This window comes from Siniperca chuatsi, linkage group LG15 (assembly GCF_020085105.1).
Source record: "Siniperca chuatsi isolate FFG_IHB_CAS linkage group LG15, ASM2008510v1, whole genome shotgun sequence".
NCBI classification, from domain to species: Eukaryota; Metazoa; Chordata; class Actinopteri; order Centrarchiformes; family Sinipercidae; genus Siniperca; species Siniperca chuatsi.
In genome coordinates this window covers 24,984,123-25,008,386 of record NC_058056.1, presented here as the reverse complement: position 1 = coordinate 25,008,386, position 24,264 = coordinate 24,984,123, and the positions used below count along the sequence as shown (strand labels likewise).

The following is a 24,264-nucleotide window of genomic DNA, read 5'->3' as shown; positions in this document are numbered from 1 at the left end:
CTTTGTCTTTTCCCAAGTCTCCAGTTTTGGACCTTGAGATATTTAGCTGTAACTTCTTTCCAGAGATTATTCTTTAAGTTCTGTTGTTTATTTAGGGATTAATTGTATTCCCCCAAGGTAATTACAGATACATCTTGTCTCATTTTCTGTATGAATGTGTTCTGAACTCATTCACTGTGGGAATGTGAGCAGCCAGTTTTCAGGTTTGTGGGTTTGTCGCACGTTCTCACCCTGCTCTCTGGATGTACAAACAAGCTGAGCGCTGTGCGCAGATAGGGACAAAAGGCAGGCTTATGGGCGAGGCGAGGAGGAGTCAGGTGGATCAAGGAGCGATGTGGGAAAGGTGGAATCTCCCGGCGATCCTCCTGGGACCACCACCAGGAAGAGAAATGTCAGATTTACAGGATTCACCGTTCTCCTGGGAAACAAGGAGGCTTTGACGCACTCACATACAGTACAGGCTTTCACACACATTTACTGGGGAAAATGGAATAACTAATAGTAGGTAGATGCTTTTAAACTTTTTACCAGTGCTGAGAAAACAAGCTGATGGATTTCACACACAGGCATATTCAAACTTGTACAGTCACACATTTCCTTGAAATCCTGTCTGGTATAGCTGTCATGCTGTAGGCGTATGACTATGCAAATGAACAAAAACAGACATTAACACAAATTCACACATCATACATCAGATTACAGGATTCAGAAAATGGCAAATATTTTCACCCATGTTTACATATGTAAACTTATGTGCCTGGTTCCTTTATTCTTTTTAAAATATAATTTTCACACATATCAGTAAAAATGGATGTGCATTATTTATATATTGTATTTTTCTATCCAAATAAAAGGCTATATTCAAAAAACAAAAAAAACCCATAGTGTCTAAAAAGCACATTTATAGCATATACAGTATATACTGTATGTTAAGGTTTCAAAACTGATTACCTAAAGATTTATCATCATTCAGCCCTGAAGTTTAGGTTATGGTTAAATGCAACATAATTATTTTTTTATTGGGGGGAAAAACGTACACACCTTTAGAAACAGCCTATATTTTCCTAACACAAAATATAGGCTGTTTTTCAAATGGCTTTGGGAGAAATATGAGCGTGAGCTGCAAGTGTGAGGATGGCAGGTCTGTGGGACCCCGGCCTGAAGTAAGAAGAGAGATTAGAGAGATTACAGTTAAAGAGTATCTCGTCCTGTGGAGCCCCTTCTAAACACCAGCTCCCATCAGATGGGCCTGGACTGATGGAGGAAACAGCAGAGATTATACCCGTTTAACAGTAATCCCCCTCCTCTGGAGCAACGCCAGCACAGAGCAGAAGACCACCACTCGACTGGAGAGACAAAGAGAGACAGAGAGAGAGACAGATAGAGGCGGAAAGATTCAAACTTTTACAAACTTTAATGATGATTTCAGTAGTTCAGCATTACAGCATTTAAAAGCAGCACTAGGCAACTTTATTGGCCGCTCCAAACTGCAGGAACAATTCACTGATACTAAAACTTGAGATCCAACACAGAAATCCTGTACATTTTGTTGTTCTGTTTTATGAAGCTTTATACCATATAAACCGTATAAATACTGATGTTCAGGTGGCATTTTGGACCAACAGCAGCAACTGAGAGTTCTGGTTCACCTGCAAAATGTTGCTGAAATAGATACAAAACGACTACAAACGACACAGCCTGTAGTCGTTTTGTGTCTCTTTCAGTTTGGGTTTCTTGCTCCTTTTACATGTCTGTGCCCAGGGGCCAATTGTCTCATAATCTGTCCATGTGCAGATTAGTACAAAGCCCTCCTAGCCCACCTAACATGGCCATACAAGCTCAGAATTTTCTTTTTGGGCCTTTATGAGTCTATCATGTCTTAGTAACATGGGATGGGAAGCTCCCTAATGCAATTGTTGATCCTTAAGGTTATCACCCACAAAAAAATGTAACTGTAATATGTGAATATATTTAAGTCTAAAATACCCCCGTACTATTACGCTGATTGAGATTAATAGTCGTTTTTAAGACTGCACATGTAGTTTCTGGTGTCTTTCATCCATTGAAGCTTTATTTACTGCCTCTGTTTTTTACAAATGCAATAGTTTTTTTGTGTGTGTTGGTATCAGTTAAAATAGTTTTTTGACACTTTCCCCCTCAACATATCACTAAAGTTTTTATTGTGTGTGACTGATACACCAGTAACTCAGTGACACACACTGTGAATCACGATGACACATGAAGCTACACAAGTGAGTCATGTTAAAATGAATAACAGTTAGAATGGCCGAATCTGTATGTATTTAATTTTAAGTATCTCCACATATATTATCACAGCCTTTGACTTGTATATGAAAATGGCTCAGCTGGCCAATAATTGTTTTCTTGATGTGATAAAAAATATATTTCTGACTAAAATCAGCCTTTACAAACTAGTAATCACTTAGGTTTAGTCCTTGTTTACGCCTTGAATTAAATTGCCGAAGAAACAGTAACAGGTTCAAATCTCAATTTAAAATTTTTAATTTTGTCTGTGCACCAAGCTATTTAATACATTAAGATTATGGATTGTACCTTTAATAGAAATCTGACGGTGCTTTATAGTGTCATACTGTATATTTGAATCTATTGTCTATTGCTTTAAAATACACCAAGTTAGTGGTTTAAAATACAAAACAAAATACAAAACTCTCTAACAGGCCGAGGCCAAGGAGAGATCAAGGACATAAATGGACAGATAAACTGGCTGAATAATGAAAAGACAGACAAACTGAATGGTCGATTGATTGATGGATAGAAAGCCTGCCAGACAGACTGACAGGAGCTGACTCAGTGTCTGAGAAGGGGAATGAGTGAGCGAGGGAGGAGAGACAGAGAAAAACAGAGAGAGAGAGAGAGTAATGAAACATTTAGAAAACATAAAGTGGAAAATGACACTCTCCTCTGATAACTGGTTCAGTGCCAGACCACACACATGGATGAACAGATATGGATGGCTGCGCACACACACACACACGATCACATGTAACAGACAAACATACACATGCACTGCATACCTGGCTGGGTGGGCTTGGTTGCTTGAGGCTACAGTTGTAGTTGTAACTCGTCTCTGTGGCAACAACAACAGTGCTCAGGTGACAGGTGATCAAAAATCTGATACAGTGCAGCAGAGCAATTATAAGAACTAATTATCAACACATGCAGTCATTATATATATATATATATATATATATATATATATATATATATATATATATATATATATATATATATATATATATATATATATATATATATATATATATATATATTAGTTGTGCAAGGGTAAAAATATAACATGTGTGAACTGAAAAATTAGTACTTATACCTATAAAACACATAGTATCCATGTCAAGTGCTGAAAAATGTTGTTTTATGAATCACTCACAGATGCTGGATCTTCCATTTTACAGCTAATGTTTCTGCTGTTAAATTAACTCATCATCATCTAGGTGGATGCAGATGTCTTTGTCAGTTTTAACCTATAATTTCTAACTATTATGTTCTTCCTAACTTGTAATTGTGAGTATATGAGTCATAACTTAATTGGTGAGGAGTAGGAAAATGTTATAAAGAGATAACAAGTATTATTTCCCCGCTTTACAGTAATGCAACCACATGTTCATTGCAAGGTCAAACCCTTGAGACATTAGGCAAGGAAGCTCTTAGTAAGCGTTTGTGTAACTTTAATTGTCATAATGGGTCTATTGAAAAAAAAAAAAAAACTGACATCCAGTTCAATCAATAGACTATAACACTTTTTTGACATGACAAGACATTTGTTCATGTTTTTTACTGTTTAACATTCACTCAGTTTACTTTAAGTGCTTCAAAACTTTCACCAAAAATCATTCACTATTTAGGTCAAATGGTACATGTTAAGGCAGCAAACATTTTCATTAACATTGATTGTTTTTTTCTGAAATATTTTCTAATAGTACTTGTATGTACCTGCAGAGGGCAGTGCAGGTCTAGAATTAGAAAGCATCAGCCCTGTGCTGCTGTTATGTGTGTCAGAGGAGACTCCACGGCTTCATTGGCAAAAAGTAACACAAAATATTGTAAGCTAATCTCCAAAGACATACAACGCACTCAGTAACACAGTATATATTGTCTGTGATGTGGCCTACGTACAATAAAATAGTGATGTCTGCACGCTTTATTTTACAGGTTCAAAATTTCCTAAATACAGACAGTGTTCCAAATGTACACCAATTATTTTATTCCATTTATAGTGTAATATAGAGGGTCTTTTAGTCAATAGCAGGTCACCTGAACATGCAAAAAAGTCAAATTTGTCTAAAGGAAGACAAACAATTCAACATTCATGAAAGTTTATAATATAAATGAATGATATTTGAATATTTATATATTCTTTATTTATTCAGGTAATCTACTTGAGATCAGGATCTATTTTGCAAGAGAAACCTGAGTACAGCAGAGAGAAAGAAAAAAACTGTTCTTTCAAGGAAATTCCTTTGGAAGTCAACCAACTAAACTCTAACTCTGAAGTAAATGAAATGGCATCATCTCTACTTTCCCTATAAAATTATATTGTGGTTTTTTAATAGGAAACCTCATGGGAAATTATAAGAAAATTAGGGATCCATAAAATGAAGCATAAACATGATGTCTTGCTTCAGATATTATTACAGTCGGTGACACATAAGGATGCTGAATCAAAATTATATAAACTTTTCAGTTTGTTTTGATTTTTGTTCTTGAACTTTTTTGACATGACTAAAATGTTATCGCACTAAACTACATTTCGTGATTATGCTGGCAAAGTTTCTCCATTTCCTTTACAGGGGTTTTCAGATTAGTGACAATTTACAGAAGCACCTGTGCACAAAGTTACAGCATAGTGTTGGGTAGTTTGTTGTTTGTTCACAGCAAAAGGTGACAAAATCTGAAAACTCAGAATAAAAAACATTTATATCACACTGAACCAGAAAGCCAGTTATTGTAGATGGCACTCTTATTCAATTGTACAGTCTGAGGATACAGTAGCTAAGCGTCCAGCCCAACGATGTGACCTTTTGATTATGGGATGGTCTCCAAACACACCAGAAACTCAGAGTCTAAAAATATTGTGTATGGTGTGAGTGTTTATGTATTCTATGTATTCTTTGCTACGCATGTTTAATTACTGATGTGGGTTGTAAAGCTACAATGTTCATTCATGCTGTGCACTTTCTTTAGAGCAAAGCAACACAGAGGCACACTGAGGCTTATTCAAATGTATCTATACGCAGTCCATCGAAAATCACAAGTACAGGATGCACAATGGGGTGGCACTGGGGAAAAAAGTAAATAAAGGTTGACAGGACAATATAAAACAATATAAACTAATCACCAAGTGCAACAGACTTTTCCCGAAACAAAACAACATTGGTAAATTTCCCTGGATAAAATATTTGACTTCTAAATCTCCTGGAAGGCCTCTCTTCCGCTGTACCTCCACCCTAAATATAATCAGTCAAACAGAAATGTTCCCAGACTGAGGGTAATATTTCTTCAGCAGTTCACAGCAGGATTAATCTGTCCAAACAGCAGCCAACAGGAGTCTCAGTTAAACAAACAGTTCTCAGAGCTGCTCTGGAAGCAGAAACAAATCCATTGGTTGATTTCTGTGCAAGAAGCACAGTTTGTCTGGACAAGTAACATTAAACTAATGCCAAGTTAAAAGACAAGAGGTGAAGACAGGTGGAAGTAAGGGTCTAATATTTAATTCAAGACATAGTGGGAATTGTTTACAACACTACAGTTCTAGTCTTTACCAGTGTGAGCGCTTAGACACTGGCAAGTGACATCCTGAACTGTGTATTGACAGTTAGCGGTTGTGTTTCAGCTGAGTTGAGAGCTTTATGTGCTGCATAATCTCATCTGACACAGAGAATAATTAGACACTGTTGCAAAATTGTCTTTTACACCTCAGCATCACGTTTGAAAAATATATTCTATCTGCATCTGTGTGTTCTTTGGTGGCTTCAGGTAGGAAGATGAGGTTCCCTCTGGAAGTTGGATGTTCCAGGGTTATCAATCTTTTGCCACCTATCTAATGAAGCCTGGAGGGGGTAATGTCTGCTGTCTGGTTCTGTTCATGTCTGGGCTATTTTCTCTTTGTCAGAAGGTGCTGAAGACAGTGAGGAATTCCCTCACATCACCTACACTATCGCTACTCAGGTGTTACTGCCTCTGCACCGGCCGAATGTGTCTGCAAATAATGATGAACAAGTTACATTACCTTTTTAATGAGTCCAAAAGACCATAGACCGACTGGACTGGACTGCACAGGTCAAGTCAGGCTGCAGGCAAAATCGAGTTTTTTCATTAAAAGCCAACTGTCATTTGCACCACTCTAAACCTCCAAAATTTGTTTTGCAACACAGTCAAACTGACCTACTAAGATGTTTCATCTATTTTATTGATGATTTACATGGTCATTTAACGCAAAAGTGTTGTGTTTAGATTGCATTCTTACAATGCATTTTTTCACAAAAGAAAATACAAATAGGAACAATGTCCATCTGCAGCAGCCTATATTTTGAGGTCTCACCCAAGATGCTAAAACTTCCAATATACAGTATTTTTCACTTTTTTCACTTGACAAATTATGTCAATGCCATGCTGAAAAATCAATGAATCAAAATCAATCAAAATCAGTCTCAATGAATTATTTACAGGAAGGCTTACGGGCCTATGTTAAATTCATGATACTCTTACATATGTACTGTACAGTATAATGTTGCACAACATACAGTGCAATGGATAAACTTCCATCCATCCATCCATTTTCTACCGCTTGGTCCCGTTAGGGGTCGCGGGTGACTGGAGCCTATCCCAGTGACTTTGGGCCTTAGGCAGGGTACACCCTGGACAGTGGCCAACTCGTCGCAGGGCTAACACAGACACAGACAAGGAAGGGATAAACTTATCATTGGATAATATTTTGTGGCCTCCTGTAACTGCAAAGTATGTCAAAATGTACTTATTTGTTCCAGATTGGCTGTGTTTCATGTTTTCCTGCTGATAATGTCCTCTTCCTCTGAGTGTTGAGTTTAAATGCACATGGTCACGGGGGGGTTCATCCAAATCTCAGCATTATGTAACTTGAAATGTCGTTAAACTACACAAAAAGTGAAACTTTCTGCACCATTTCTGCTGGTGTCAATAAATGTGCACACTTTTAAAGCAAACAAGCATATATGTCTGTAGCAAAGAAATGTGTTTATCTTTTCTCCGATCTAAACTTCACCCAGAAGTGAGGCAGAAGTAAGGGATGTGAAAAATGAGAAGGAACATACAACATTTGTTTGTCTGGAGTGAAAGATCCACTAAGAAAGTAAAGTAAAGTAAAGTAAGTAAAAGAAGTCAGTGAACATGTTTGCTTTCCTGTTTTTCATTCCAGGAAACAGGGAACAGGAGGATTGTCAGACTCCCTCTTGTGTCTTGCACCATATCTACTTGATTTATGTTTCCTTTCTTTCAAGTGGGAGCCTTTAAAAGACCACAGTTGCTGGTTTTGGTTTAGTTAAACCGACATCATGGTATCAGAGAAAGACGCTCTCGTGGCTGCTGCTGTTTTTGTTTTTGTCCTCATTTCACACGGTGAGTTTATGCTGACATTGTTTCTTCAATAACTAATGATTCATCTATTTAGATTTGGCTTCTTAGTAATTCGTGTCCATTGGTTTAGATTTGTATTATTATTATTATTTATTATTATTTTCACTGTATTATTATTGTATCTTTCTGCAAATCCAGACTAGGACTATGTTGACTAGGACTGAAAATGTTACCTTCAGCTTTATTGGTTGCTCATTATTCTATTTTTTACTGTAACGAAGTTTCCTTGACATGAAATGCTAAAATGCCCTATGAAAATATTTAATACCAATAACCCTCTGAATAGTTAGGGCCATGTGGCTTTGTACCTTGCCATGCAATACTCTCTGTGTGTATGTTACAGTATACAACCAATATAATATGAAATGTCAATATTTAGAACATTTTCTTTCTGATTGTGTTTTGACTATTTTAGGTGAGGGTATAATTGGTGGCAGAGAGGCAGAGCCACACTCTCGCCCCTACATGGCCTCCATCCAGGTGCCAGAAGGAGAGAATATGAAACATGAGTGTGGCGGGTTTGTGATTGCAGATCAGTGGGTGATGACTGCAGTACACTGTCTGCCAACAGGGTGAGGCAACCGTCTCCTAACCATGATGAATGTAGTTTATTATGTGGGAAACAGAAAGTACAAGATTAAGAAAAATGATATAATACATTTAATCCCAGAGCACAGCACAAGTTTTACTTAAAATACTTACTTACTTTAACTGTGATTCTCAACATGTAAATATTCTCTGAGCCGATGTAGCTCATGAATGTTTTTGTTTATTAACTCTAGTTAAAAATTTGTAAGCATATGTGTATTTTTTGTCAAGTGTTGGATATTTTATATTGTGGAACAAAACATGCAGTTTTATCATTATTTTTCAATGTATGTCCCCTTTTTGATATAGAAAATGGAAACATGTGTTATCATATAATAGTATGTTTTGAAGATTATTCAATACTGCGATATTCTTGTGATTATTTCACAGGCCAAATGGAAGGAAAGTAGTGCTGGGTGTCCATTCTCTGAGTGAACCTGAAGAAACAAAGCAGACGTTTGATATTTTGGAACTTTACAATCACCCAAACTTCAGCGAGTCAAATTATGATAATGACATTGCTTTAATTAAGGTAAGTGTATATTTTATGTCAATCATTCAATCAGTCAGTGGTTCAGTATTCCAAAATCTAAATTGTTATGTGAACTGTAAACTCTGAGAGAGATCTAGAGACGGAGCATATCAAAAAGTAAAACGAAACAATCAATTTTGGAGTGATTTTTGGTGTGATTTTTACAGCTGGATCGTCCATTCAACATCTCAGAAGCTGTTAAAGCAGTAGAATACCTGCGAGCAGATGGCACAAACCCCGGCACAGATGCCAAGGTCGACACAGCCGGCTGGGGTTCCCTCGATAACTTGGGGTCCAGACCAGACAAGCTCAAAGAGGTGGTCGTTGAGGTGGTCAGCTCGACTCGGTGCAGACGTAGCGACTACTTTGGCAGAAAGTTCACCGATAACATGATATGTGCACATAAAGTATGCCCAGACCCCTGTGATCAACCATATAAGAAAGAAGACAGTTGTGATGTAAGTTTTAGTTCCTTCTCTTCTAATAAATATAAATTGTGAATTTGTTCACTTGTCGACAAATGGAATAGACAAGGCAAGGCAAGGCAACTTTATTTGTATAGCACATTTCATACACTGAGGCAATTCAAAGTGCCTTACAGAATAAAAAAAATCCAGTTACTGAATTGAATAGACAAGAGATCCACAAGATAAAAGTTAGAAAGACATTAAGAAATAAAAAGTGAAAGTGAAAAGTACATTAAAAACGCATTCACAAGAAAATAAGGAAATATAAATAGCTAAATATTACAGTGCAGATGAGTGTTGCCTAGGATTTCTTACAAAAACGTTTTACACCCTGATTTAAAGTATTGTAATGTGGGGGCAGACCTAATATTTTCTGAAATTTTATTCCAGGCATAAGGAGCATAAAAACAAAAAGCTGCTTCTCCATGCTTTGTTTTAACCCTGGGAACAATAAGCAGACCAGCACCTGAAGACCTAAGAGGTCTGGCGGGCTCATAACAATGAAGAGGATCGTAAATGTATTTTGGTCCTAACCCATCTTGTATTTGCGTTGATATGTCCGTTGAGATTTAGATCGGAATCCAAAATGACACCTACATTTCTGACTGGGAATGGGACTGTAACAGAGAAGAGTGACTCTGATGTCACATATTGCCAGTCTTAGATATGTTTCTGGTCTTATCTCTTTGTTTATACAGTAGTATTAATGTTAGCACGCTAAAACATTAAACTAAAATGGATCAACATGGTAAACATTATACATGTCAAACACGCCAGCATGTTAGCATCATGAGCATGCTGAAGTTAGCATTTAGCTCAAAGCACTGCTGTGCCTATGTACAGCCTCACAGAGCTGCTAGCATGGTTGTAGACTCACATGATATCTAGGTGTGTACAGTTGTTTCAGTTACCTCACTTACCTTTCACTTTCATTCAGGGCTTGCTGCCAACTGGAGTCACTATTGTACTTTGTCAGATGCAGGTATAAATACTGTAATTTCCTGTTTAAGACAGGACTTGTCTTTTCGTTGTCTTTCAGGGTGACTCTGGAGGTCCTCTGCTCTACAATGGTATTGCAGTGGGCATTACTTCCAATGGAGGAAAGAAGTGTGGTCAAATTAAAAAGCCTGGAATTTACACTATCATCTCCCACTACACTGAGTGGATTGACAACACCATGGCCCTGCAGCCTGCTGCAACACAGGACCAGAGCAGTTAAATAAAGAAGAGCAAGCATTATAGTTAGCCTATTGGTGGAACATTACAGTTTTTGGCAGCAGCCATCCACCACAGTCCTGCTTCCACGGATTATTCTACCTGGACATTAAGCTAATGTGTTTATTTGTTAGACAGAAGTATTCTCATTTGTAACCAATGTATGACTCTAGAGACAGACAGTGATCAAATCACTTTATAAATAAAATCAATAAAATACAGTTTATCACATTCAAATGTCATGTCTGTCTTGAGTTGTTTAGTATCTTGTACATAAGTGTGAAGCACAATAACAGAGAGAGATGTGAGGAGATAAAATATCAACACAAAAGGTTCCCTAAACAGTATACACAAGGTTGATTTATTTATCATTTTACAGAGTGGTGTAAAACGAGATTCAGACTGTTTGAGCACAAAGATGAACAGTTATGGAGCAGACTAACTGCAAAAAACAAAAAACATCATTAACATGTTAAATTACATTATAGCATACTAAGTCATAGATGGAACAGAAACCATTTAAGAGTTACACAATAACTGCTTTGCTGAAATCTAAACAGCGTTTTGCATCAGTCTTGTTGTTTATATGCAGTTGTATCAGTTTTTGGCAACTGAGAAGCCTACATCTGAAGGATGGTTTAAAGGATGTAACTCAATCAAGATATCAACAAGCAGATATCACGAACTTGTCAGATAGGTCCTTGAACCAATGACGAAGTCCAGAAGTAAATAAAATCAGCAGCTGTACTTCTTCTATTCCTCCCCTCTCTGCTCCATGCAGATAAACATAGACATTAATAATTCCTGGCGTGTTCTGCTCTTCTGTTTAGTTTGGAAAATCCCCACACCACCACCATTTTTTTTTATTCACAATGCAAAACTGAATAGTAAAATTAATAATAATTGTTGATTTGCTAAACAACAAATAAAAAAAATAGAATGTGCAGTATTTGTCAGATGCATATGATGAATGTATGTGTAGTATAAATAAACTGTTTACATAATAAGAAATATATAGAAACATTCCCTTAAATTGCAATGGTATGAGATTTTGTGAAATTCACTCGTATAGAGCGCCTCCAGTGGCACTTTTCTGTAAGCAAAACATAAAAAATACATGAAGGCGATACATTGGCAATGTAATTCAGTCCAGTGCAAAATCCCTGCAGGACTGATTCCACATAGCTGAATAAACTCTTCTCTGACAACATCTTATCAAAAAGTAACTAATGATATTAGTTGCAGGCCTGTTGTTGCTGATTTTATCACATTGTACAGGTGTTGCATTTATTGTGTTCACCCCCCTCCCTGTGAGTATAGAAATCAAGCATCTCTTAATAAGTAGTTCACTTCCAGAGCCCCTCCTTTCTCTCCTCAATACCTGTCTTCCTCTCCTGTAGCTCCTGCACAGAAAATCTCTTCATTGAGTAGGAGCGGCCTCCGTGTGAAGATACCAGTTTGTTGATTCCTGAGAGCAAGTCTTTCACCTCAGTATAACTCAGAGCATTCTGGGACTTTGTAACATTGAGCTCATAATAACGGCTCCCACACTTCTGGATGAGACCCTGGAGGGTTGCATGGGCTCCGGCCACGTAGTCGTTGATCCTCTGAGGCCTGTGCTGGTTGCCATCAAAGCGAACGAAGAGGACGATGGCGTGCTCTGCAAAGTCTCGTCCAAAGATCTTCTGCAGGTGCCCAAGCATCTCGTACTCTCCCTGGGTGAAGCGCCCCACTTGGAGCACCAGCAGGAAGACGTGGGGTCCAGGTAAGGACAAAGCCAAGCAGTCCTTGACCAGCTCCAGATTTTCCGCCCCGTCCTCGTCCCACAGCTCGGGGGTGTCCACCAGGATGAGTTGCCTCCCTGCTGCAAACACCTCCTTTCTCTCACAAGACAAGGTGGGCTGAGGGGGTTCACGACTAGACTGATTAACTGAGTATTGATTACCTGCTCTCTGTAGAATTAGATCTAGAGCAGAAGACTTCCCGCTGCCAGAGAGACCCAACAGGATGACGGACATCTTTTTCATATCATCATCTTAAAGCCAAAAAGAAAAGGAAACTGGCTGTTTGAAAACATTTTCAGAAAGATTAGAACATGAAATATTTTAACAAAAAGTAGAAAATAAGAACACTCGCTGACTTGTAAACCCATATCTGGCTATCTCCAAAGCATATTTATTCTATATCTAACCTTTGCAGTGTTGAGGTTAAAGAATGAATACAGTTTTGTATTACAGGTATAAAACTGAATATTAGGCATTTTATACTGTAGATAATGAGTGATGAATGCCCATACCAATGTGTAACTCTATCACCCCCTAGCGGGAGAAGTTGCTGCATCAGAATATCTGAAAATTCAGTTCAGCAAAAATTTACTTTCATGTTGTGAGAAATTTTGTAAGTGGACTATTTTCTAAATTAAATCTTTTTCTAAAGTGTCTCACGTGAAATAAAAGTTGATCTGGAAAATCACATGGTCCTGAGTACAGGAAAGAGATGGATCTGTGTTTTTCTCTATCTTAACTAATTCTGATTTAAAACTCTAGGAGCAACTGAAAAAGTCTTACCAACAGTAGCACTCATCTGGAGCTGCAACATGGCTCTGTGGCTTATCACAGCCTCCTCCAGGCTCTCTCTTTTTGTCTCATATTGCTTTTTTTCAGCTGCCTCCTCCTTTCTTTCCTCAGCATGTTTTGCCTTCAGCTTCTCCATTTCTTTGGCTCTTCTCCCCTCTTGTTGTTGAACCAGTTGCTTGAAGGCCTGCTCCTTCTCCTCGGCCTCTTGTACCTTTTGTTTCAGCATCTTCATGGATGAATCTTCTGTGCTCCTTTTCTTAGCTTCAGTCAGCATGGTTTCTGTGTAGCCAGTCGCATCGTTTTCATTCAGCATGCGGTCGACCATCTCGAGTAGAGTGCACAATTCGTCACTTGCTGCAGATGATGTGATTCGAAAGTATCTTCCATCGCACATGTTTATCAACTCCAGGAGGGCGTCGTCCAGTGTGTCAGCAACCTTTCCATCTTCCAGAGAGAGCACTACCAGGTATTTTAAAGCTTCATCTCCAAAGTGTGCCTGCAGTATCTCTATCATTCTTCTTTCCCTCTTTGTATAATGTCCACCTTGGATCAGCAGCAGAAATGTAATGATTCCATCTGTGCAAGACTTAAAGCAGCCATCTATTGCCTGGCTGATGCCCTCTTCTATCATGTCTTGTTTCAAATCTGCATAGTGCAAGCTGATCAGGCGACCATCCACTGTCAAGTCACAGACTTGATTTGATCCCAGAGAACGAAAGGTTAACTTGAGATGTTTCTCCCCAGAGCTATCCTGCGGCAGAGACTTCAAAGAGAGCCATTCCTCCACTGTGGATATGACCACCATCATCTGCCTCGTGTTAGTTATGCCGTCTGCCAAACAACACAGCTATGACTTGTCAGTGACTTGTAATCATTTTGAGTACACACACCCAGTAATATTCTGATTACTATGTTTTTTTAACAGTACCACAATTACAATTTTTCGCAATAAAGTGTGTGCAACCCAATTGCATCAGTTACTTTTCAGGCCTTGCAATGGCTAACATTGTCCTTGTATTGCAAATTAAATGAATTAGTGATTCATAGCATTGAAAATGTATGACAAAAATTGTATGTAGAAAAGAGAGAGCAGAAGGATGCTTCCTGATCACAACATTTCACGTGTCTCCCGCAGTTTTGTTGTCAAGGAAGTGCATTCCACAGCACATCCTGGAACAAAGCTACTCGTCCAATGCATCTTTCTCATCCTTCACGTCATGCTTCAGTTCTACAAAAGAACTCTGTTCCTTCCCTCACAAGCAATGCTTTACTCATAAATAAGAAGCAGTACTTCTTACTAATGCCTTTGTGCACTTTAAACCAAGATTCTGTAGAAGTGTAGAACACTCTCTTTTCTCTCTCTCTCTCTCTCTCACACACACACACACACACACACACACACACATAGTCATTTAGGAGGACATTGCATTAACTTGCTTCATTCCCTGGAGACTTACCCTAACATAAACCATAACCACTACAACCCTAACCCCAAGCCCAACTCTCACCTTAAACCAAAAACCACATAATGAACAGATTTCTGTCCCCACAATGTGAGTACATATGTCAGTATTTCAAGTCATATTTGAGGGGAACGTTTTAAACTGAACCATTATCGTAATTTGCAAACTCCTAATCAGTTGGCCTGGTTCCGTTTCCTTTTCCTACCCGACTCTATCAAGTTGCTGCCTTGTGTAGACCTACAAGTGATTGTTTCTTGTTTGCATTATTGCTGAATCAGTCTCACTGCAGATATTCAACCAAAGCAGAGGGAGTAGTATATCTTAGTGCCATGACATGGCAAGATAAAATGTGAGCCAACGTCCTTGTGAACATGCTTGTAAACACTGATGACCAAAAGTAAAATCAGTTAAAATTTTCTCAAAGAAAATAAAAACATATTTTTCTGGTTGAATTAGCTCCTAAATTGCTTTCTTATTACTTATGATGAAGTCACGGAAGGACAGTATGAAAAAAACAACAACAAACGAACATGGAATTTATCAATGATAGCACATGCATGTATTGTAACACTGGCATAGACATAGCTACAGTATATGAAGGAGTTCCCCCACATACACAACAACTGAAATTACTGAGAGATTACACCATCTCTCTGTGCTGCTGCGCGCTGCCGCTGTCAAAACGGCCAAAAACAAGGCAGTACTACAGAGTAAAATGGGGGAAACCGCCTGGCAAATTCGGATACATTTCTTTTTGTTAATTGCTTAATTCGGCAGATACGAAATATGGTGCTATATATGGGAAACGCTCGGGAAATTAGAATAATTAGTGGTATATAGTGTCACTATTTCCCCAAAATATCATAATGATATTCTGGACCCCCCTAAATGTCAAATGGTTCGCTCCGTTGCTATGCTATCTTGTGTAGACATTCTCCAGGGTGATGGAGAAAATGTAGTTATTCGGCCTGAAAATACACAACGTTGTTCAGTTTAAAACGAAAATTGTGTGAAGCGTGACAACAATTACGGTACAGTATTATGGCCGGTATAAGGAGAGTTAACGGAAAATTATCGGGAATCAACCCAGCTGTCAGGTAATGTTAAAATCGAATTGTGTTTACAGAAAACGCTTCAGTGAAGCTGTCAAGCTAACATGGCTACCGTTCGCGTGAGCCGCTCTCTCTTATTTATCGACGTTCTAACATCCCCTGATCGTTAATTAACGTTGACGGTAACGTTACAGTTAACAATAATGCTAACGTTAGCAAGGTGTCTAGCAAGCTATAGGTTACACTGCCAGTATAATTAGCTGGTTAAGCTACATAGTAATATAGATGTGCCATAACACCTATCCCTAGAAATCCCCCGCATCTCAGTCAAGTATTTTTTATTGCCAAAACCCAGTTTAAAGTAACGCTAACGTTAATGCATAACGAAATGTGTGGGATCTGTGGAAATAACGTTTTTTGCTTTCTCCAAAAACACACAAACCAAAAATCTCATTGTAACGCTAATTATCACTGACATAGTTCATAATGAACCTAGCTAACCTAACGTTATGTCTGATTATCTCATAAATAACGTTAACGTTAACTAAATTGATTATTCCATCCGCTGAAACAATGTCATAATTGTAAAATATGAAAATAAAACTGTGTTGTCGAACTCTGTGGCAATCATGAGAAGTTTAGCGTACGTTTTTTCATAGGTTAGTTATTGTTATTGTGAGTGACCGTTGGGCTAATGATGTTAGATATCATGGGTTTGTCATTAATGCGAGATAATAATAAAAAAAATCGCTCCCACGGGCAAACTTCTCCAGAAGTTTGTAAAAAAGAAGAAATCTAAATCCAAGGTCAGCTTACTTGCTATTTCCGAAGCTAACTGTTAATGGAATTGCTCAGTTGCCCTGAAGATGGTTTGTTGTTATCAAACAATTAGATGTGGTTGAACTCTTGAAACATGTAAGTAAAGGTAAGGTGGACCTTGTGTTGAGATTATTATTTTAGTTTTTATCAAACTGCTGTTTCTAAGGTTAAGAATGAACCTTTTAGCTCAACATTGACCTGAAGTTAATGTTAATAACTAACAAAGTCATGTCTCTATATTATTTTTTTGTTACATTTTTCAGTTGCTGTCGCCTGCATCAGGTCCAGTCTCTGCTCTCTGAGGGTGGCACTGCCACTCCTGATGGCATCCTGTGCTCTCTTGGTAAGTTAAGTTTGTTTTCTTTAACCTTCATTTCTTTATCTGGCCTGGTTAACTGCACTGCCAACTGCTCAGGCTAGAGGAAATTATTTTTCAGAACAGATGGTGAATAAAACAATTTCTATGATCATTCCATAACAGCCAAAGAATATTAATGTCATTGTTTGTGTATTTTAGGAATTGACAGCAGATATAATGAGGGGTGCACTGAGTTGGCAAAATACCTGTTCTATGGACTATATGGAAGAAATCAGCTGAATCTGGAAAATTTTCTTGAGGAATTTCCTGAAGAAATGCTGGATGGTGAGTTTTTCCAAGTGTTAGATTATATTTTTAATCCTATTTTTGTGCTTGCTTTAGTTGCTATCTACTCTGACACATTACTTGTCTGCTTTCCAGATGTAATCCTGCTGATCAAGGCGGAGAGTGTTCATCTGTACTGCAACCCAATGAACTACAGTTACCTGTTGCCTTACGTGTCCCACTGGAGGAACCTGCATCTCTACTGCATGACAGAGGCGGAGGTTAAAAAGCCCTCTTCCTCCCCTACAGGCCTATCATTCCTGTTTATTACAATTCCTGTATGCTTAAGATAGGAATTGGAACCTTATCAAGAGTATTTAGACATGTCCATTATCCACCTGGCTGCAATTTTAACCCTTGCAGGTTACTATAAAGTTTTGTCAGGCAAGGCAAGTTTATTTGTATAGCACCTTAAAAAAACAAGGGAATTCAATGTGCTTTACATAAGACAGAAAGACATTTGCTTACAAATCACTTACACTTAACACCAAGCAGCACATTCATTTTCAATGAGACAGTGTGTTCTAGTTTTTATCAGTGTACCTGCAATTTGTGCACAGGAGGCTGGGCCTCTTCAGAGCTGTTACTAACTATCAAAGTAATGATTGCCAGACCTGTTTCATTGCTGGAAATTCTAAATATGACCCTTTTGTAGCAGTGTAATTGCTGTAATGTTGTAATTGTGATTGTTATTCCCGAGATTAAGTCCTTTTCTAAGTTGTCTGCCCCTGTAATTTTCCCACCTTCACACACAGTATGAAGATGAGGAAGCAGCAGAGGAATTCAAAATCTCCAGTTTTGTCACAATGGTACAGGACTGCTATCGTATCGGAGTACCTTACAGCTCCCAGGGTACATATCATCACATTTTTATCTCCACATTCATGCACTACATGTGTTAAAGATATAGTGAGAAGTGTTCACACACTAACATGACATTACATCTCAGTAAGCCGGAATACAATGTAGTTTCACCTACTTGATAGCGTGTACTTACCGTATAATGACACCAACAGCACAGGTAATTCTGCTCACTCTACTGTTACTTTTAGGACACGTCCAGAGGTTTGATATGTTTATGGTGGAAAAGTGGCCCCTAATTCAAGCATTTGCCCTGGAAGGCATCGGTGGAGGAAGCTTTTTTACCATGAAATACAAGGTACCTTCAAACCAATTTTTTTTTAAAGATATTTAATGTAAAAGTATTTGTAGCACTACATTGTACATGTGGTCCTACACTTCTTATTTCACCTTGTTTTATATATTTCTTATTTTGCAGCTGATGGACATGAGTGAGAAGCTGTGGCAGGTTTACAACAGACTTGACCCAGTGTCCCTTGATGATCTCCTCACAGAGGTACACACTGAGAATCTTTTTTTCGTCAGCTCTTCTAACTTTGACAGGATTCTGTTGCATTTAGCCACAAGGCCTACGTGTGACATCTGGACCTGCTTCTAAAATGTCCATGTCCAGAAATCCATTGTAGTTATTAAGAATGATCAATACTTTTTATTTATCGAAGATCAAAGGGATTTATCAAAATTTGTCCTCCTTCTCCATAAAAGTTACAGTATCTAAAAATGTCCATATTTCTAAAGGCCATGCTGATTAACCAGTCAGTCAGTTGAAATATAATGAAATGATTGAATTGAACTGTTTAGTCACTCATAAACTCATAAATATTTTTTGGCTGATCAAAGTCATATTTAGTATGTGAAGGTGTGAATACGACCATTAAATATGATATGTGCTCTAACCTTGTGGTTGTTTGTTGTATTTTAGGACTTGGTTAACTTTGAGAAGCAGTGGAGTGGCTTTTTCTCCAGCATGGACCTGGAGAGCCATCTCTCCATCTTGGAGCTGTCTGAAGCACAGGCAGGAGAGGTACGTTTATTGCCACATATTCCTACAAAAAATAGAACAATCTTTGGACAAAACTTTACTGCCTTTCAACAGAATCATATTGTGATATATTAAGCAATTATTATAATTCTATAATTAGACAAATCTTAAATTAATAATAAAAAAATCCTTCAGAATGTCTTCACAAAATGAGATATTAAACGCATTCATTAATTATATGAAGAGAAGATTAATAACATTGAATGATCAACCAGACCTAGTTGTGAGTCTTGCTGTTTTGTTGTCTACAGATGCAAAACATTACAAAAACAATAAGCATATAACTTTTTAGGTTAGAGTTTAATATACATTTTGTTATTTGATTTATAACAACTGTGAAAATATGGTACAGTATGAGAAAAGTGTATGAAAGGATTATACGTACAGTATGATCAAAAATAAAATAAAAAACAGCAAAATCATGCTTAAATTAGTATCATGCTTCCTCCATCCTCCTGCACCTTATTTATGAGTAGTGGGGTATCATAAGTCAGCATCAATGCACCCTCATTGGAGGGTATTATAGTACACTTCCTCTTCAAAAATTGAACATGGACATGCAAAAGGAGGTGGAGTAGACAGGGCAAAGGTGTAGTGACTGTAAGGAGATCAAGTCAGTGTCGGCTTAAATGACCACTTTTGCATGCATTTGTTGTAAACTTAATGTCGTTTACAAGAAATGTAAAGAGTTTTTTCAAATGGCGTTGTTCAATGTCTGGTCCTCATGAAGTGTATTCTCATCAATCCACAGGCATTCCGTACTTATTACTCTCATGGACTGATCTCAAGCAACATCACAGATAAAAGGTATTCCTCATATTCAGCAATGTCTAAATACTGAAATTATGTTCATCTTTAGTCTTGTAGTTTGTAGAACAAAAAAATACTATTGCTCAATCAAATGTTTCTTTATTTCAGTAAAAGTCAGCAGCCCTTTGTGTTGTTTGGGAAGCATTCCTCCTTAGAGGATTTGGAGAGTTATTCGTTCAACTTTCCCTCAGAGAGTCATCAGGTCCGCAACACAGGGCCTCGAGGTTCTACAGCCAGACACATGGTGAGAAAGAAGTCTGAAATAAAAAAAAAAAAAAGTATGATGTGAAAAAATGATGTAGCTAACACTGTAAACTTCTTACATTACTATAAGACCCCTATTAATGGCTTGGCACCTGCCAAAGTGGTTAGTAGGGTATACGACCTTCCACTGTGAAAACTCTCTAGCATTTTAAATGGCATTGCTGTCATTTTGCCATTATGTGTATGTTTTATAAATCACACTGCTCTTGTTAAAGAGAATAGTGGACTGTAGCACCACCTGGTGAAGTAATTTGGTACAACCAATGGTCAGTGATGCGCAGAACTGTTTTGATAAATCATTTTGAACATCTCATGCCAGGAAACATGTAGTTGTCTCATTTTGTCTCATTTTATACTACTTTTGTCTGTGTAATTTGTGAAGTGGGATCATGCCATGATTGTATCTTTAAAAAGAAACACTTTTTCGTCTGTTAGATTCTGCAGTGTGTGGCTCCCAAAGGACCTCTAGCCTGCTCCCGAACCTATTTCTTTGGGACCACCCACACTCCATTCCTTGGTGAGGTTTTACTGTATGACTTTGCTTATTTAATATTGATCAACTGCATAGTTGTAAAATTCTGAGTGGGTTTTTTAAATATTTTATATTATCCTCAGCATCACATTCAGTGGTAACCCTGCTGCAGATCATAGTTTATTAATCCAGGAGTTAAAGCAGTACTAACTAACCCTCTGTCATAAATTCTAGTGTGAAATGTTGCTTTGCATGGAGTTAAATACAGGGTCCAGAAAGGTCTTAGATGGTCTGGGGTTAAGCGTAATATGAGAAGCCCTTGTTTGTATTGTCAGTATATAATTTGTCTACACTTCTGGTCTTTCACCGACAGGAGATCAAAACACAGAGCAAAAGAAAACAGAAGTGTTGTAAGTGATTTCATTTTGGATCTCATAATTAATATGTTCCCCTGTATGCTATTGGTTGGCCATTGTTAAATGTTAAAGAATGTTTGAATGAAAGAGGGGTTTTTTTCAGACTTTTATCACAGATTTATTCAGCTGCTGTTCAAGCAGTCCTTTCAGGAATCAAATGCTACTCCTGTACCTCCAGTGCTACCAAGGTAAGAAAAAAAAGTGCAATGAGATAACATCTGTTATGAATTGGCGCTATATAAATAAAATTGAATTGAAGAGCACCTATTTTAACATGTATCTTTCAGCATGTAATATAGCATGTACTCATTGTACATGTGCTCATTAAAAAAAAAGTTTATTATTGTAGGCTAAGGATGTAGCAGAGAACACCTTTCTAGTGGCTTTGGACTCAATGAATTTAAGTCAGTACCGCAGTTCTCTCAGGTAAAGATTTTTTCACTATCCACTGTATGAGACTTTCAGCCAAGCATGAAATGAAATGTATTTTTTGAATTGTTTGAATGTATTGTTTGTATTGTTCGGTTTGATTCTGTATCTTCTCTCCCCAGGTCCAAATGTGAATTCATCATTCAAGCAGTGAATAAGGAAGGAAGGTGGGTATTAACTAGTTCTTATTGGTCATTTGCAAGCATTTGTATTTTCTCACACAGCTCCTTAAAATTTTCATTGTGTTATTTGAAAAATACACACTAAGTTGATGTTTTCTTAAAAACCTTTTTGTAAATTGTGATTTCAGACCTAAAGAGCCTGTTTTTTGTTTTTTTGTTTTTTTGTTGTTTTTTTCAGGATCATTCCTCTGACTGATGAAAAAAGCCGTTATGTAGTAAAAACAGTAAGATAGAGAGGCTTCTTTTTTTTTTTTTTGCTTGACCAAAGGATAACATTGAAATTACTTACTTCCTCTGTAAAGGTTTTTTTTTTTTCTTCTTGACTAATTCTCCTTTTTTTCTAAGGCCTCCATGACTGTCCATGACATCCCAGACCTGCAGTGGGACAGGGGGGACCTGGGCTCTGTGGTCTTCTCTGAATCCTTCTTGGAGTCCAGCATCAACATTCAACAAAAAGGTACAATATTGATTAGATTAAGTCCAATTAGAATGGATTGCTGATTGATTCCACAAAGGAAATTTGATTTACATAATAAGCAGGACAAATCCACTCCAGGTCACTTTTAACAGAAAAAGACAAAAGTCGTTTTGAAACAACGGAGCGCTGGTCTAAAAATAACCTATTTCCTGCCCTGAGGATCATATTTGTGATTCATCGTCCATGTTTGTCATTCTTTGGCTTTGTTGTTTATGCTTCATTTTAAACAAGTGTGTTTCCTCTCCTGCTCCACAGATGGCACTGTGTCCTCAGACAGCTGCTACACCATCCTGACTACAACTGTGCCTCGCTACGCCTGCTGGCTGGTATGTGTGGTGCTGAAAGTCAATTTCAGATTAATGTGATAAACAGAATATTGGATACAGACTGAGTTAGTTGAAAGGATTTTTTTTTTTTTTTGGTTTTTTTTTTTTTTTTTTTTTTTACAGTTAAAGTTTACCAAAACTTGCATTTTCAGTCTTTATCCAGAAAAAACATTTTGTTTCATGCTTAGTTTAAGGAATAAACCATTTAATTTTTTCCAACATTGTTTGCTGTCAGAAGTCTTATGGTCATGTTGTTTTTAGATGGAATCTGATGTCAAGCAATCTGAGCAAGCCCAACATCTTACTAAGGTGAGTTCAGAAGCTTCATGCATTCACTGTATGTAAGTGTATGAATACATGCTTATGTATGTATGAGCATGTGACCCCATGACTCACAGTATGTGTCTTAAACAGAAAGAGGAAGGCACTTGTTTGGGAACTGCTCTGACAGTAGCAGATGCTGCGTATGTGTTCTCCAACAGCCAGCTCTCCACACCTGAAGAAGGTGACACTCTCCATTAATATTAACATTTCCACCATGTAGCTGATATTCATATACAGTAACTTACAATTAGTGTAACTGCATATAATCTTTGATTCTGAGATATCTAACTTAGTTAGAAAGTTGATTTTATTGATTTACAGTATTTAATTTCTATTTAAATGTGACAGTACATTTACAAGATATTTTTTTCTCATATTCTGGCCAATGTTGTACCTTATGTGACAAAGAGTTGTGATTCTACAGAATTTTTAATATTTCTTCAAATGTTAATCTTAGGGAAAATAATTTTCTTCTCTGAGGGACTCCTGTTTATCCATTCTCAATATGGAAGCATTACCCTGTCCAAGGATCACATCAGCACCATCAAGTTCTATGATCCGGTAGTATTTACAGTTGTACCACATGATATGACATGCAGTAGTCAATCTTTCATCAGATCACATATATTCTTTCCTATACAAGATCTGTTTTGTTGTTACTTAATACACTAATGATTTAAAAGACAGTTTTTCCTTGCTTCCCTATAAAACCATGGTAAAACATATAAAATGGATCCATATGCAGTTGAATTTCTGGTACCAACTTGTGTATGATTTGTTTGTCCTCTTATTACCAGGACTCCAGTGCTGTGGCGTCTCTCTTTGTGGAATATGAAGGCAGCCTGCTCCCCCACCTTCCGTTCCCTCTCCACAGCTCTGACCAGTGTCTGGTCTTTGCTCTTCAGCCCAGGTCTAAGAGCCACAGGGCCTTCTATTCCAAGGTAAGACCTTTAGCCAGTGACCTCTTACAGGGTTTGAGACTGAAGATACACATGGGCCATCTGAGTATAGCTGATTCAGACTGATCAGTCACTTCTTTATATTCATTTCTTTATAGCAGTGGTTAATACTATAATAGTTATTACATCATTATCACTATTGGTATATTATTTAAGTGTTCAAAATAACATGGTAAAAACATAAATTCATGTTTATCCCCAATTTGTCAGATGTCCTTTAGGGTTTTATTTTAAACAAAATGCTATACAGTAATTTTCAAAAAAATATATGTTGTCAAGTGTTTAAAGCTAGGGTAGGTAATGTTGGAGAAACTAGCAAGAGACAGCTAAATTTTGAAAGAAAGCCACTCCCCCAAAACACATTTTCATGTGCATGACTGCACGGGCAGAGTGCGCGCAAGTAGGTAGGTAGACAGGCAGCTAAGCCAGCCAATCATTTCATTTGGGCCCAATGAATTTATTGGATGGTCTTATTACAGGTCTGCGACAGCAACAGATACCAGATTGTCTTTTTTTTTTTTCCCCCAGAGCATTTGATTTATTGATTGCTGTTGAGATGTAAAGAGACTTTCAACAAATGTAACAAAAATGCTTCTGAAATACGTTACCTACCCTAGATTTAACTCCCAGTGAATGACTGAATATATTTGGTTTGAGGGATCATGAGTTGTGGATGAA

The 24,264-nt window shown here is 37.6% G+C and overlaps 3 protein-coding genes across 6 annotated transcripts in view; 2 read left to right on the top strand and 1 right to left on the bottom strand.

The window, feature by feature from the left end:
- Positions 1-7,514: 7,514 nt before the first annotated feature.
- Positions 7,515-10,707, top strand: cfd (complement factor D (adipsin)). The gene is made up of 5 exons (XM_044167653.1): positions 7,515-7,650; positions 8,084-8,240; positions 8,647-8,788; positions 8,956-9,246; positions 10,295-10,707. The coding sequence occupies exons 1-5, from the start codon at positions 7,587-7,589 to the stop codon at positions 10,472-10,474; spliced, it is 834 nt and encodes a 277-aa protein (XP_044023588.1). The 5' UTR covers positions 7,515-7,586; the 3' UTR covers positions 10,475-10,707.
- LOC122862282 (GTPase IMAP family member 8-like) lies at positions 10,463-15,262 on the bottom strand. Its single transcript, XM_044167652.1, has 2 exons — positions 13,038-15,262; positions 10,463-12,505 (listed from the first exon to the last, which is right to left on the bottom strand). Exons 1-2 carry the CDS (start codon positions 13,852-13,854, stop codon positions 11,817-11,819), a joined length of 1,506 nt encoding a protein of 501 aa, XP_044023587.1. The 5' UTR covers positions 13,855-15,262; the 3' UTR covers positions 10,463-11,816.
- Positions 15,263-15,409: 147 nt separating this feature from the next.
- dnaaf9 (dynein axonemal assembly factor 9) overlaps positions 15,410-24,264 on the top strand; it is a 28,063-nt gene continuing 19,208 nt past the window's right edge. For all 4 annotated transcript variants that reach the window (XR_006374668.1, XR_006374667.1, XM_044167643.1 and 1 more), the window contains exons 1-22: positions 15,410-15,606; positions 16,644-16,723; positions 16,898-17,023; positions 17,120-17,244; positions 17,779-17,875; positions 18,076-18,182; positions 18,303-18,380; positions 18,807-18,908; positions 19,678-19,733; positions 19,845-19,980; positions 20,436-20,517; positions 20,846-20,882; positions 20,992-21,076; positions 21,238-21,314; positions 21,440-21,484; positions 21,678-21,723; positions 21,845-21,956; positions 22,233-22,303; positions 22,565-22,612; positions 22,718-22,808; positions 23,085-23,188; positions 23,425-23,568. Coding sequence is in view for 2 of the 4 variants with exons in the window: in XM_044167643.1 (XP_044023578.1) it covers positions 15,551-15,606; positions 16,644-16,723; positions 16,898-17,023; positions 17,120-17,244; positions 17,779-17,875; positions 18,076-18,182; positions 18,303-18,380; positions 18,807-18,908; positions 19,678-19,733; positions 19,845-19,980; positions 20,436-20,517; positions 20,846-20,882; positions 20,992-21,076; positions 21,238-21,314; positions 21,440-21,484; positions 21,678-21,723; positions 21,845-21,956; positions 22,233-22,303; positions 22,565-22,612; positions 22,718-22,808; positions 23,085-23,188; positions 23,425-23,568 (1,905 nt within the window). In the remaining 2 variants the exon portion in view is untranslated. The remainder of the gene's footprint in view (positions 15,607-16,643; positions 16,724-16,897; positions 17,024-17,119; positions 17,245-17,778; positions 17,876-18,075; positions 18,183-18,302; positions 18,381-18,806; positions 18,909-19,677; positions 19,734-19,844; positions 19,981-20,435; positions 20,518-20,845; positions 20,883-20,991; positions 21,077-21,237; positions 21,315-21,439; positions 21,485-21,677; positions 21,724-21,844; positions 21,957-22,232; positions 22,304-22,564; positions 22,613-22,717; positions 22,809-23,084; positions 23,189-23,424; positions 23,569-24,264) is intronic.